The 15966-nt window shown below is 41.8% G+C and overlaps 1 protein-coding gene across 2 annotated transcripts in view; it reads right to left on the bottom strand.

Annotated features, from left to right (window-relative positions):
- Nucleotides 1-4131: 4131 nt before the first annotated feature.
- POU6F2 (POU class 6 homeobox 2) overlaps nt 4132-15966 on the bottom strand; it is a 507199-nt gene continuing 495364 nt past the window's right edge. For both annotated transcript variants that reach the window (XM_036739293.1, XM_036739294.1), the window contains exons 9-10: nt 8573-8741; nt 4132-4636 (exon numbers count right to left, since the gene is read on the bottom strand). In XM_036739293.1, coding sequence (XP_036595188.1) covers nt 4132-4636; nt 8573-8741 — 674 coding nt within the window. The remainder of the gene's footprint in view (nt 4637-8572; nt 8742-15966) is intronic.

Below are 15966 nucleotides of genomic sequence, written 5' to 3'. Positions count from 1 at the left end.
CTGTAGATTATAGCACAGAGGACATAAAAATAATAACCAGAAACTCACTTCCTCGACAAGAAACTAACAAGTGTGCCTCACAGAATCTCAAATCAGAGACAAGCAAACCACGTGACAAAAAGCTCATTACAAAATGTTATCCCAACAAGGTTTTATAGTCGAACATTGACATGGAAAGTCAATTCCACTTTCTCCATCTTTGTCTCTCATTTTGTGTTGGTCATTAATGGGGTACAAGTAGAGCGCTGAGGTAAACACTGATGAACAGTTTATCTTTTTTCTTAAATAGTTTAGTATTGCAAGATTGTCAGCAACATTTAGCCATATCTATACAATGTGCATATACCTACATACATTGAGCTTTGGTCCAGCATTGAGAAGACGAGCAAAGGCAATTCATAATGACTTTTTGGTAATAGCTTGAGTTTTTTTTGTACGCCTCTACTTGTTCCTTCCTAGCTCCTTTTGCCTCCTTGTTCTCTGTGTGTGTTTTTGTGTGTTTTTGTGTGTGTGTTTGTGTGTGTGTGTGTGTGTGTATGTTTGGTGAGGGAGTAGATGTGGGTTGGTACAACATAAATAAATTGAAACCTTTGAATGCTTTTATAATTGTAACTATCCAAAACAGCTTTTGGTTGGAAGAAACCTCCTAAAATCCATACAGGAGAAAAACCATAAACCAATCCCAGAAATATAAGGTGAAAGGAATATCATTCTTGGTCCACATGTCAGGTAGAAATAATGAAGACAGCTCAAAACCAACTGGAAACGAGGGGCAGAGCTCAAAAGACAATCCCATGAGCTGAAAACTGCTTTCTGTTGTGAATCATTGGTGGCAATATTAACTTTCAGGGACATGGAAACATGAAAATGCCCTGTCCTTTCCCAATGGAGTCAGCAATGGAGTCAAGCCATAGGCGTGGTCCACAAGACCCACAAGTAAGTTACACACACATACATCATTTATATCCCCAAGAACCTGTTCAGGCACCTCTTTATGCCTCATAGCAAAAATCTGTTTGTAAAAAATTAATATAAGAAGCATTACAACACCTTATAAATAATTTACAAAACATAATACAAAATTAGAAAACCTTAAAAAAAATCACTGCACATGAATGGTTTCACGACTGTGGGATGAATAGATTCCTTTTTGCGCTACTCTGGAAGATTATATGTATTTTACATTTCACCATCCTGGTTGTTCTCTCCCAATATAGATCTCAGGACTGAGCAGACCTTATGTAACTGCTCCTGGCATATTATTAAACATTTAGCATCCATCGTTCAGGGTCTTGGGAACTTTTCTTCATGGGGAGTTTTTCTTTGTTGAAATTGGAGCAGTTCCTAGGAGAATACACACTGAGTTTTTCAGAGAGGAAGTGTTGGTCGTTTGACTCCCAGCCTATAGATATTTATGCATTTTTGGTGGTGGTGGTGGGTGCCAGTGGGGGGTGGAGTGGGCAAGTGATGGGATGGGTCAAGTGGCACTGTTGACATTGATGTTGAAAGAAGCCATGGTCCAGTTGACAGTGTGCCAGAGAGATGGGAACCTCAGAAGCATGTGCTTTTTTGAGTTTCCCTGCTGGTTTTGATGTGGTCTCCCAAACACTGCATGAATTCAACAGACCTAATGAGTCTCCTGCCGTACTGACATTACTAGCAGACTAACCAATAGAGGAAAATATACCAAGCCACAACAAAATTAGGGGTGGATGTTACTATAGGCAGTCCAAATATTTGGACACCTTGAGGTTGGGGGTAGTAGTGCTTTTTCTTTGACAATTTGCCTGAAACTATTACATGTAACATTATTATTTGTTTATGAGAAACAGATATTTACATTTCAACAACAGGGAAACCTCTGCGAATCCCTCCTACATGCTCATTTAAGCAAATACCTCCCATCTACATCCATTGGAAAAGGCCAAGGAACTAAAAGGCTCAACCCATGAGCTAATAATTGCTTCTGCCTTCTCTCACTTTCACAATATCCTTTCTGTCCACTCATCAAACAGAAGGAAAAGATGGTAAGTTTTACAAAATGAAATACATTTTTGTCCCAATACTGGAGGACTTTGTGAAAAACTGAGCAATCTCTCTCTCTCTCTCTCTCTCTCTCTCTCTCTCTCTCTCTCTCTCTCTCTCTCTCTCTCCTCTCCTCTCCCTCTCCCTCTCCCTCTCCCTCTCCCTCTCCCTCTCCCTCTTCCTCCCCTCTGTCTTTCTTCTCTCTCCCTCTTCCCTCTCTCTTCTCTTTTGCTTTTCTGTTTCCCTCTCCTCTTCTCTTTCCCTTTTCCTCTCTCTCTCCATCTCTCCTCTCTCTCTTCACTATTTCTCTCTCTTCTCTTTCGCTTTTCTGTTTCCCCCTTCTCTTCTCCCCCTCCCTCTCTCCCACCTCCTCTTTCTCCCCTATCTCTCCCCTCTCTCCCCATCTCTCCTGTCTCTCCCCATCTCTTCTCTCTCTCTACTCTATCTCTCCCTCATCTTTTCCTCTCTCTTCTTTTGCTTTTCTGTTGCCCTCTCCTCTTCTCTCTCCTTTCTCTCTATATCTCTCTTTGTCTGCCAGTCTCTCTCTCGCTCCACTGATACACCTTGTATGTGGACTGTTCTCCACCCTCTCTCCACTCTCTCATCTCTTAAACTCAGTCTTGAATTTTGATTGTTTAACACTTCTCTCTGTGACTCATCACCCATACCCACTATAACTCACTGCCCTGATGGTATATATAGTCCTACAGTGACAGTCCAATGTAAAAAACCCCTGACAATCAATATTTTAATGAAAAAAGATATGGCAGAAAACATGAGGCTAACAGTATAACATGTGATAGGCTGTAACAACCCTAACAGCATCATTTATTTGTTGACCTGTTTCTTTGGGAATTGGGGTGCATATGTATGAATGTATATTTTTTACTGGCATTTCAAGAAATTTCTTTGGCTAGAAGACTTTGGAGAGAAATCATTTCCAACACAAGGATGTCAGTAAGTGTTGGCTGCATCATGTCGTATGGAAGTGTTGAACAAAAAGTGCAATTCCTATTTGTCTTGTAAAATGAATTTTGGTGAGCTCTCCATGTTCCATGTGAACAGACAGAAAAAATTAGGAGCTGTGCTGCGGACATCAATGAGCACAATTACAACATGGGCTAATGGTGACAGTCCATTGAGAACATTCCTAGTTAGCTCAAAGTTTCCCAATTCCATTCCATCAGAGTCAAAGTGGAATGACGCTTTTACTAACCCTGCCCCCCCACCTTGGGATGTTTAGGCAGAATTTCAGGGATGCAGGTGTGGGGAGAGGCATAGTAATCCATAAAAGAGAAGGAACAAATGTCGCTTGATCCCCTTTCTTCTTTTAAACCCACAAGTCCTCATGAGAGGAAAACACCACCAATTTGGCATATGGCCACTTGGAGACCACTCAGCCCCAGATGACAAATCATTGTGAGTGTCACAGGATGGCTTCAGGAAGTGGTTCCACCCCACTGGTGAGAATAACAGGCAGGATAGATGGGAAAAATCAGACTTTCTATTATTTCTGGAAAGTACAAATGTAAAAATTCGTAACACAACTTTACACTCATAAAAGTGTAGACTAACAATCAACCGAGTTGGCAACGCCATGTTTCTGACTTTGGTTAATAGGTTCCAGAGTGAATCAGCACTTGGTACTTGGAAGGTTACATTCTCCCCTCCAGGTGGCAGGCTTGTATTCTCTTTGAACAGATACAAGTTTTTTTTTTTTTTTTTTGCTTTTTTTCCCATTAAAATGTGTCCATATTTTCATAATATACAGAAAAATGCACTCAGTTATTTGGTTTACTTTCAGTCCATTAAAAAACTGGCTTTTTAGGGGGAGGGGAAAGTGGGGGGCAAATTCTACCACACACAGTAAGTGTGGTGCATTCTTCATGAACGTTTTAATTGTTTTGGAAAATCATATCGACATTTAGAAAGTGTTCTGTCCACTTTGTTGTTTTCTCAGTCTGTTACTTACAAGGGTGACAAATGGAGCTACAATTGCCAAGTTCCAGTGGCAAGCTTTCTTTTTCTTATGTTTGTTTTTGGTTGGGGTGTGTGTGTGTGTGTGTGTGTGTGTGTGTGTGTGTGTGTGTGTCTTTTTCTCTCCCTTTAGGAATTTTCTTCCAGAGAGTCTGTTAAAGGCTCCATCGGGATGGCTGTGGTCGGCTCATGCTGTTTTAAACGTTTAATTGTGTTCTTCAGGGCCTGTCTCTTATTGCAGAACCAAACTCTAACTACTTCTCGGTCATAATTCAGCTTCTCTGCAATTTCTGTCATTTCTTGCCCTGAAGGGTGTGTGTTCTTCTCAAAGTGGGCATTCAAGATCTCCAGGGCTTGGGGCGTGAAGGAGGTGCGCCTCTTGCGCTTTTTGGAGGGCTCGCTCCCGATAAACTCGGTCAGGTTCTGCATACCTGCCCGATGGCGGGCCTCAGCCTCAGCCATCCACCGTTCAAGCACCGGCTTGATCTTCTGGGCACTTTTAGGGGTGATGTCCAGCTTTTCAAACCTGGCAGGATACAAAAGGCCAGGGTTCAGTTTGGCTGTCAGACTGCTAGCTAGAGTGTTCTCTTGGGCTTCCTGTGGTAGGAAAAAGTGGCTTCTCAGGATGGTGTGTCTGGGGGGAGAATTGAGAAAGAAGAGTCTTACACTGGGCACTCTGCCAGGGTGGGCCTGCCTGCCTGCCTGATGGACTGGCAGAGGGAATTGACAATGGGTTAGGAAAACCGCCGGCGGAGTCTTGACAACTTACTGCCCCAACATGCACTCACACACGAGCACACACACATACACGCGCACACACACACACACAAATGCATAGGTGACAGAACAAAGGGAAGGAGTGCTAGAAGCATATAACCACAGAGACAGAAAGAGACATATAGGACCAAGATAGACACCATAATTTGCAGAAATCCTAAAGTTTTTCCAGTACATTATAAAATCTAAGCTATGGATTTAGCAAAGAAATCTTTTAACAATCTTAAAGCAAAACTTTAATGACAGCAAAGGACATCAAACACACCAATTTTCACCTACTTCAGTTGCAATTATTCTTAAAATAAAAATGATTTCTCAATCTTTCAATATTAGTTAAAAGTTAGAATTTTACAATATTTCATGATAGTGCTATTAATTTCCCCCTCTCTCCCCCTCCCTCCTCCATCCTTCCCCTTTCCCCCTTTCCCCTTGCTCCCACTTGCTTCTCTCTTTATCTTAAAATTTTGTTTTTCACCACATGCTTCGAATGCTTTTTCTGGGTAAAACCTATTCAATCACTATGGTGGTATTCAGCTCAAATAGCTCAATGTACTATAATTATTTTGAATCCCCCACACCTGGATTTGCTTAGATAAACTCATGCCTTTCAGATGAAGTAACACATTATAGTACACTAATATTGTGGAGGCTTCAAGCTGGGTTTATTGTGGAATAGTAGCCATATGTACTGGAATAATATCATTTTCTGTAAATGAGGTCTCCTATCTATGTTATCTAGATATCATTTTGCAATCAGAAGTCTTTTGTTGTTGTTGTGGTTACATTACATCAAAGAAACAATATATATATATATATACATATATATATATATATATACATATATATATACATATATATACACACATATATATATATATGTATATAGAGAAGGCTGCTGAAAAGCACTGGCCTTTCTTTGGTGGGGATATTCTTTTGTGCTGTTCAATGTTCATGGTACTGAACTACGCTTGCTTGGGGAATTATGATATGCTTTAAAAGAAGTCCATCAAAGGATACAGAATGAGTGGTCTCCTTTGTATCCTTCTGATGTTCAGGGACTTCTGTGTTTAGACAATTTCTGTTGTTGTGGTAGGAAAACAAAACAAATTCTACAGAGGTGCCAAATGATCATATCTTTAGATGTTGCTCCAGGTGGATTTTTTCCATTAAAAAATTCCAAATGCCAGCACCATTTGGAAGTAAGGGGATGGGGTGGGACAAATAGGATAAATAAGAATGAACAATACAAAGGGACATGATAGCTGTTGAATAACATTTGATGAAAATTATTCACATCAAGATTGCCTCCTATCCTCAGTTCTTCAGTGATGTTACAGCAGTATTATTTAAATCCTTGGCCATCTTTCATTACACAGAAAGTCAGTGTTGAGGCCCATTTAATCTCTTGTTGTTAGAACAATAGATTTTATTATGTTGTACTGAGTAGGGGCAAAGCAGATCTCAGTACTTGAGCTCTACCCATGGGTTGGACAGGCCCATCCTACTTAATAGTGCATTTGTTTCCAAAGTGATGTAGACAAACCCCAGCTCCTAGGAGGGAAGAGACAGCTGTATTTCCTAACAATTTAGAACCATTGTAGCTCCCCTTCAAAGTGGTCTCCTGCCACCCAGTGGGGCAAAATAGCCAGTGTGGAAAATCTGGATAACTGTGAAGCGTGGGCTTACATGGAGATTTCTTTCAGTCTCCGAAATTAACTGAAGTTAACAGTTTTTTCCAATATAATCAAGCCCTCTGGAAGGATTTACATTTTAATACTGGTAAACAGCTGCTTTCTCTACCTTGTGGGGGTAGAAGGGACTGAAGTTCTAGGAGATGCAAAGGTCCCAGAAATGGTAAACTATCACGAATGGCCAGTTTCGTTTGTAAGAGAATAACCAGGCTTTATTTTCATTTCTAAACTTTGCTCCGGTCCTCAATCTCCATTTAGGCCTTCCGGGGGAGATTCCAGGAACCAATATATGTGACTTGCAAGGTCATATCTAAGCAACCAACTGGCTCCACCAAATTAGGAAGCACAGAAGACAATAAGGAAATCATATCTCAGACATTTAAAATAGGCCAGAGATTAATTCAGCCGCCACCACAAATTGGCCACAACAAAAAAAAATCCTTGTGGCTCCTGTTGTCATTAGGCCAACCCCAATGAAATACAATTAATGTCTGGCCACAGGGAGTTGTGATATTTCCTACCCTTGGTCCTCCTTGTTGGGAGGGAGGATGTCTTGGGCCATGTTGCTTGGTATAACGATATACAAGTCTGGAAACAAATTTCCCAGCAGCAGTATCATTGTATAGACTGAATAAAGGTTATTTTCTACAGGGAGGTATCTTATAAGAAAAAACAGTAGGGGAGGCCATAGAAGTGAGAGGATCCTATGGAGCTTTTTGTATTTAACGACAATCAATGGGTTTTATGGAAAATCATTGAGCAAAATGTGAGCTGCAAGCTCACTACCCCATACTGATGTTATTTATAACCTTAGTCTTAAACTGCAGGAAAAGTACACTTCCGTTCTTTGGGGAATACATTAAAAGTATAAAGAGCAGATAAAGAGACAGAGCATTTCATGGATCACCAAGAACAAAACCCACTTAAATGAGTTTAGAGTTGGTTTCTTGGCTTTCCCTGATGGAAGAGGACTATAAGGCATTGCCCAAGAGGAAACAGCTCTTACCTAAGTGCCTTTGTTACCTCATGCATAAACATAGGATTAGAAGAACACACATACATGCAGACATGGGCTTTGCTCCTGACTACTTAACTGGGATCAACTCTAACTCTACAATAACTGAGCTCTGTTTTCACTAAGGGGAGGTCAGATATATCCAGCCACTTTCTCTTCTGCCATTTAAGAATTCCTTTCTTTTCTTTTTCCTTCCTTCCTTCCTTCCTTCCTTCCTTCCTTCCTTCCTTCCTCCCTCCCTTCCTCTCTTTCCCCTCCCTCCCTTCCTCTTTCTCACCTCCCTCCCTGTCTCCCTCCCCTCATCTCTCTTCCTCCTCCTTTCTCCCTTTCTTTCTCAACTTTCTTTTTCCCTCCCCTCCTCTCCTTTTCTCTTTCCCTTCCCCTTCCTTCTTCCCTTCCTTCCCTTCCCTTCCCTTCCCTTCCCTTCCCTTCCCTTCCCTTCCCTTCCCTTCCCTTCCCTTCCCTTCCCTTCCCTTCCCTTCCCATGGTTTCAAACTTTGAGAAAGGGAAATCTCAAGCATCCTTGCATGGTAATGGTTAATTTTCTCCTCCTGTTTTTCCTTGGGGAGCCCCCATTGTCATTTCTTAGCAGAAATGTTGGAAGCTCTCACATAAACAGGGACGGGCAGCCTCAAAACATTTGCTCAATAAGACGAACTCTAGAAAATGGCCTAGGGAGAAGAGGCCTCTCAAGTGCATATGCAGCATCAGCAGGGAGGGAATCCAGGCCCACTGTCTAGTGTTTTCTCTTGTTACTCAGAGCAGAGACTTGAGCAACCTGGGAGGAACACACACACACACACACACACACACAGAGTCTGATTCCTCTATCAGGTGCCCCCTCCCTCCCTTGCTCTCCCGAAGGTTTTGATCCTCAGTTCACAGTACACATGATCAATTCCAACTTGTTTCATTGAGGGCCATCCAGCTTCCATGATTTGTCTTCTCTTCTTCCTCCTACCTTTCTCCCCCACCTCCACCCTCACCCCATGCATGCTTGAGGAAGAACCACAGCATAGGAAGTAAGAAGAGACCAGAGCCAGGCCCAAAGGCAAGGAAGTTTGAGCCTGGGTGACAGAGGTGTTACCTGCAGATGGCAGACTGGCTGTATGCTGGGCCTTCTGTGGCACTTAAAGCCTGGCCAACTTGGGTCTGCGTCAGACCAAGAGACAGGCGCCGGATTTTAAAAGCTTTGGCAAATTCTCGAATTTCTTCCAGATTCACCCCATCCACCTCACCAGCTGCTGTCTGTGGATCTGTGGAGATGGTTTTAAAAATGGCATCAATATTGTAAAGCACATGGAAGCCATGTCTGCTCTGGATGGCTTATAGCGAAGGAGGTTCTTTAATGGGAGGGCATTAGAGGGTTCTCCTTTTGGGGGTCCAGACTTGTGATTTCCCTCTACCTTCCAAACCATTCCATTTTCCAATTTCTCTCAATTCTCTTCAGCTCACCACGAATTAATAAAATTTTATTAAATGCCTAGTATTTGTCAGGCACTCTGTGAGGCATTGGGACATAAAGACAAAAACACAAAAGTTCCTGCTCTCAAGGAGTTTATGTTCTATTGGCAAAAACAAAATGTACATAGATAAGCAAGTACAGGATCTGTCTGTACAAAATAAATCTCTACAAATAATTTTCTTTTGGAAGAGGAAAAGTGTCCCTAGTACAAATACTGGAGATAATTAGCCACAAATTTGGGGCAATGGCAGCCTTGAACTGAGTCTTGACAGAAATTTTGATTCCAAGAGGTGGTGATGGGGAGCCTAATCTAGAAATTAACAAAGCACAGAAATGAGAGAGAGAGAGAGAGAGAGAGAGAGAGAGAGAGAGAGAGAGAGAGAGAGAGAGAGAGAGGGAGAGAGAGAGAGAGGAGTTTGGCCAGAATTTTGGACAGCTCTGCCAGTTAGAGCAGTTTCCTTTCCATGAAACCTCAAACTGTCTTTTTGCAGCTTTCCCACCCATTATTCCTTCTTCTGCCTTCTGGGGCCTCAAGAACAAGCCTGACACCTCTTACATGTGACAGCCCTTCAAATAGTGAGAACAGAGCCATTGGGGCACCCTGGAGTCTTCTTTTCCACAGGCTAAACATTCCTAGTTCCTCAACCTCTCTTTATATGGCATCCCTTCTCTTCTCACCATCCTATCTCTAATATTCCATAGTCCTTCGTATAGCTTGGTGTCCAGATCTAAACACACTATTCCAGGTGTGGTGTAATCAGGGCAGAGGCCAGGCGGGGAAATCTATCATATTATCCCTCAGAAGAGAAGATTCTCTTTTTGTGGTCCAACTTTACCTCAGCTTTTTTTGGCTGCCACATTCCACTATTACTTACATTGAGCCTGCAGGTTACTAAAGTCTCTAGATCTTTTTTTAAAATTGCTATTTAGATATACTTCTCCCATTTGATGAACTTGTTCTTTTGAATCCAGGGATGAAGCTTGAATTTCACCCCCATTACATTTCATCTTAGTAAAACTTATAGTTTTAGGGAGTTGCTTCCTCTCCTCTCCTAGGGCTCCCAGATATTGTCCCACAGACAATACGTGTCAAAGGCAGGACTGGAATCCAGATCTTCCTGTGTTGCAAGGTTCTCTTTGGTACACCATGCTGCCTCTTGCTGGAGGAATTTGTGTGGTGAAACATTTGTATTTTGCTCTGAGGATGGCACCTGAGAGATTATTTAGCACTATGCCTTTAAACTACACAGTGAAAAATGGGGGTGGGGGAACCGAGGCCCAGAGAGATGAAGTGACTCACAAGATCATATGGTGTGGGTTAGAACAGGAAGCAGAAGCCAGGAGTCTTACCTCCTGGTCCAGGGCTTTCTCTATCTCACTACATGACTTCTGCCTCTTTAAGCTTTTTATAAGTCCTGAATTAGTCCTTTGGAGTATTTCCCCAATGAAAGCTATAGCTCCACTTACAATAATAGATAATATTTGTGTAATATTTTAAGGTTTGCAAAGCACATTTGATACACTATATCATTTGGTTTTTACACTATTGAATTAATCAATTAACAAGGATTTAAGTGGTTCCTATGTGCCAGATGCTGTGGTAAGTGCTAGACATACAAAGACAAAAAATGGAATCTACTTTAATGTACTGTCAATTGAGAATTGGACTCTGGCAGTCAAGGGATCAAGAAATGTATTGAGGAGGAGGTGCTTGGGTGACATCTTCAAGGATATGAGGAATTCTGAGGTTGAGGGAAGGATAGAGTGCATCCCAGCCATAACAGATGGCCAGTGCATTAGAATGGAGACCAGAGATGGCATGCATGAGGGACAAAGAGGTAGCGTTGTCTTGGTTTTACAGGTATGGAGACATGCTTAGAGAGGCTAAGAACATGCTTATGGTCACACAGCATATTCTCCTCATAGAAGAGGGGTTTTTTGTTTTTGTTTTGTAGGAAGAGGCAGTGAGGGGACTTAACAAACAAGCTAGCTCAAATGTAAAAAGAAGTAATATTCTGTTTGAAATACTTTAATTGGATTCTTTAGTGTTTAATAGCTAGTTTCTTTATACAAAGTATCCTTTCAGTTTTTTCATTCACTTAGCCCATCAAGGTGGCTGGAATTTACCATTTTGGCTGTCATCTCATCATGAGCTCCAATTTTTAATTTTAATTTAATTATGAACTCCAAATTTTAATTTTAATATCTAGAAAGATCATGTTTATGAAGCTGTAGAAGACGATTTATGCCTTTCCTCCACAGTGGCTTATTGACAGAGGCTGCCTTGGTCCCTGACAGGGCAAATTATCTGAGATTCATAGTCCAAGAAGGCAAGGTCAGTGCTGGATAGCTTTGGACAGCTCAGTCTTCCCTAGGAAGGTAGCACAAATACCGGTGAGGGAAGCTTCTTCTCAACTTGTGATCCTTGTGTAAAGAAGGCAGGAATCCATATGCAGGCAGTGAAAGACAAGGATGATGGAAGGTTCCAGAGGGTACCCCCCATATTTCCTGGAGGGAAGCCACGCTCTCAGAAAGCCTTTGCTGTTGTATGTCAACTCATTGGGTCTGGAGACTCCTTTGGGGAGAAATTTCTTGGCACAATTACCCACTAATTTCTGTAAATTCAAGTGGCCACTCAGGGACTAGGATTGACTGCTATTTTGCTGGACTCTAGTCCCCAAGGACACCAGTCGTTTCACAGAAAGTTCAGTTCCTCCTTTCAGTCACTCCCATGGGTGTTCACCCCAGGGCTTCCCATGTAGGACAAAGCCTCTCTGAAGGTCAGTGTTCAGTCACTGGTATTGGCTCAGGACCTCATAGCACTTCTCAATCTTTCTTTCGGGAAGGTGGGAGCTTCTCGGGCTGACTGTATTTGGTGCTGGTCTTCAACCTGTTGACCAGATGCCTCTTTTTTGTTACTGCTGCTGGCATATCTGAAATTTTGTTTGGCTTCAGTCTGTCCATGCAATACCTGGGGTATAGGTAAAAGATTCTGTGACTGCACACTGACAAGGATAAATCTAGCATCCATCAAGGAAGGAGGATTTGTGGGGCTAGGTCACCATCATGCCTCTTTCCCTTTCATCTTCCAAAACTCTCATAATTCCTCATCTGATGATATCCTGGTCACAGATGGACTCCTTCCACAATTCCTGACTCCCAAGCTTATAGCAACTTCAAAGTTTCCTTATGGGTCCTGGAAAGCCACAAATATTCCCATGGTGGATGTCAGGTCCTTTATTTGTCTTTCATTTTAAGATTTTGTGGGGAAAGAAGGAAGCATTTTTGGTTCAGAAAGACAAATGCTGGATGGAGAGAGGTTCCTAGCATTTGGTATAGGGGAGAGGAAACATGGTAGGGAATTCTTAAGGTGCCTGAAGAATGAGGGCAGGGCAACTACAATTTGTTTTTACAGGAGACTGTGGGATTATTAGTGGCAGCAAGCTTCAGTTCAAATCAAATGACCAAATATTAAGTATCTACTGTGCCAGGCACTGGTACAGTAGGCACTTGCCTTTAAAGAGTTTATATTCTACTGGAGTTGATGCAACATGTGCATGAATGAGAATAGTATTAATACAGGTCATATCTCTATTCCAGCTGATGATCCCTTGGGCCCAAGCCTTGGCTTCACTTATCCCATAAAACTTCTGAAGTTGGCAATGCCAACTAAGCCGATACTGAAAAAAGATGAAAGATTAGGGAAAAACAGATGCCTCTCTCTCTCTCTCTCTCTCTCTCTGTGAATTCAGGGAGAGAGAAGGAGGGCTAGAATGAGAGGAACCTCTCCCCGTGCTTGCGTCTGCCTCTAACTCCACATCACCAACTTAGCATTCAATTAGACTTGAGGATAGAGCAGAGCCTTATACACCTCAACTGTTAGCTGAGACAGCTGGAGAGAAGATTGGAGATATCAGTCAGCCACAGAAGAGTGAGTGATGAAAAGTGGCTGGAGGGGGAACTGCCTTAGGTCCTGAGTTCAAGTCACTGACCGGGCATTGATACTTCAGGTGGCCATGAGTTGAAAAAGATGGGAATGCTCATCAGTTCCTAGAATCGGCAGCTAATGGAGAGATTTGAGCCCAAGCATATGGACAACATCCTGACAATTCCTAAGTTCAGACTCTGTCTATAGACTATCTAGGCTTTGGAGAAGTGAAAGATTCATAGCTCACATGAAAGTTCTTTTTTTTTTAAACATATTTTGTCACTATTTTTGTTTCTGTGAACATGAGTAAAGGATGCATATAGTTAATCTCTCTCTCTGTCTCTCTGTCTTTCTGTCTCTGTCTCTGTCTCTCTTTCTCTCACTGATTGCATTATGTCATGTTCACATGATTAGAGCCCATTGAGATGAGGGACATAGGCAGAGTTTTACAGTTAATTGGTAGGGTCTGAGTTAAGTATAACTGGAAAAATACACTTAGATATAGACCAAGGAGATAAGCAATGCACGTAGTAGGCACAAAATAGGTGTTTGAACAATCAATAAGTATTTATTAAGAGCCTATTATGTGCCAGGCACTCTGCTAAGTGCTGGGGATACAAAAAGAGACAAAAAATAGTCCCTGCCCTCATGGAGCTTACAATCCTAATGGAATGTTTAATGGCTGACTGAGCCAAAAAAGAGATAGAGCTAGAAGAAGCGTGGTCACTACTCTCTAAGAGCCATAGGGAGCTCAGCATTTTCCCAGCATCCTTTCTGGTGTTGCACTGAGTGGATAAGGAATAGGGTCAGTGTGGGACCACAATATTTGTGCTTTCATGCCTGAAAAGGTTCAGGGAGGGCCATAGCCACACACTCTGGTGGGTTAGTCATATTCTATTTAGCCATTCTCCAACTGACAGACATATATGATACAATCTAAATGATGGTGTCTGTAGTATAACAACTTGGGCAGTGGATAGAGGGCTGTGCCTGGAGTCAGGAAGACTCATTTTCCTGAGTTCAAATCCAGCCTCAGACACTTACTAGCTGTGTGACCCTGGGCAAGTCACTTAATCTAGTTTGCTAAACTGTAAAATGAGCTGGAGAAGAAAATGACAAAGCATTCAAGTATCTCTGCAAAGAAAACCCCAACCGAGGCCACAAAGAGTTAGACCAACTGCCATCTCAAGGAGTTTGGCACCTGGCTCACCATCTTCCTCTCCTCTCTAACCCCTAGTCTTATACCAGGCCACTTTCATATTCACAGAGAAGCTGATACAAAGTCACTACCCCACCCCCCTCAACTCTCAGCTTATAAGTCCTGTAGCTTATTCCCTCATTCCACCTCAGCCACACATGGGCACGGTCACACACTAAACCTGCAGGCTAAACTGGCACTCCCCTGTATGACTTCAACTCTTTCTGACCCCTGGAGAATGCCATCTTAACAACTGAAAACTAAACAGTTCACTTTGTGAATTCTTACTTTTTTGATTTTGTGAGATAGGAATTCCATCAATCTTCCTATTTTATGCTTCCCTTGATAGTAATGATCCAAACAAGGTTGTCTCTGTTGCTTCATCTTTCAAGAAATCTTGAATAATTTTGACTTATGCATGGGTGACACCTTACTGGTAGTACTTTGCTCTAATTAATCTATTTTTTATAGCCAGCAAAAAAAACAATTATAGAGGGATTGTGTATTCTCTGCACCTTTCGGTCAGTTGTATGATGGTAAAGATGAGTCTAATGTGCATGCCTATTCCCTCCTATTGCCTTCATTGAGGATGCTTTCAATCCATATGCAGTTTATTTTCATAAGACATTTTACATAGGTGAGAAAGTAGGCATGTGCTTGGTAGTTATCAAGATTTTCTTAGTTGCCTTTCTTGGGTAAGAAGATGTCAGATCTTTTTCTATGCCTTTGTTACTTTCTCTTCCTTCAGCTACCTTGAACAATAACCTCTGAGTTGTAGTGCTGTCAGTATAATCCTTCTCTATACATGGTTGGTACAATCCAACTGCTTTTCCCCACCTTTCTTCTTCAGCACCATTTCCATTTCCACTATAAACACATTTGGAACAGTGATAATAAAGTCCACATAATTTTTTTTGCTAGAAGTATTTGCCACTGTCAAGGAGGAGATCCAACAAAGATCAAGTCAAAAAGGAATTCTCTTAAGATAGTGGGGTCCTCCAAATTCTCCCGTTTGTGGACAACTTTGTGCTGATTCCATCAAGAATTGGAACATTTCAGCCTCCAGAATGAGATCTATCATCATTCAGAGAGCAGCAGCATTGCACAGAGGGAAGAGAGTTGACCTTAGACTAAGAAAGATTTGATTTGAAGTCAAGAAGACCTGGTGAAGTCTTGCTTCTGACAAATATTTGCTGTATTACCTTAAACAAGTCATTTCATCTTTCAATGGCTCAGGTGTCTTACTAAGATAATACATTTCAGAGAAAGTGATGATATCTTTTAGGAGAGGTAATCTCTCAATGTGAATGGCCTCCGCTGATGAAATTGCAGGTCCAATGATCACTGGAAATATTTTTGTCTATTTACTATGGGAAAAACAAGTGAATGAAGGAGCCACAGTGTTCTGTCTGTCTGTCTATCTATCTCTCTATCTATCTCTCTATCTGTCTATCTATCATCTGTCTGTCTATCTATATCTCTATCTACATTGATGAAATCACAGATCTATTGGGGGTATTTTAGTTGAGAGAAAATAACCAAGTATATCACGCAAAGTGGGTCCATCAGATCATGGAACTGAATAGGGAAAAGTATTACAGGACTGCCACCATTCTGCATTGGGCCAGTCATCCTTGACCAGTGACTGAGTCACCCACTCCTACATTCAAAGAGTGGAAGATGAAGAGTGGAAATGGGATGGGGTCCTAGGAAGAAATTTTGAGCAGACGGGAGAGAGTGATAGGCAGAAGAAGTCAGAGGAGGCCCTGTCTGTGCTGGGGTGAGAGACATGGAACTTTAGTATCCCATCATTTCCTTTCAACTTTGGAGGATTTTGATGTTTGGTGAAAAGTGGGAAGGAAGGACTTGTTTATATTTAGGTAAAATCCA

The sequence above is a fragment of the Trichosurus vulpecula genome, chromosome 9, assembly GCF_011100635.1.
Source record: "Trichosurus vulpecula isolate mTriVul1 chromosome 9, mTriVul1.pri, whole genome shotgun sequence".
Taxonomy (NCBI): Eukaryota; Metazoa; Chordata; class Mammalia; order Diprotodontia; family Phalangeridae; genus Trichosurus; species Trichosurus vulpecula.
This window is presented reverse-complemented; position numbering and strand designations above follow the sequence as displayed.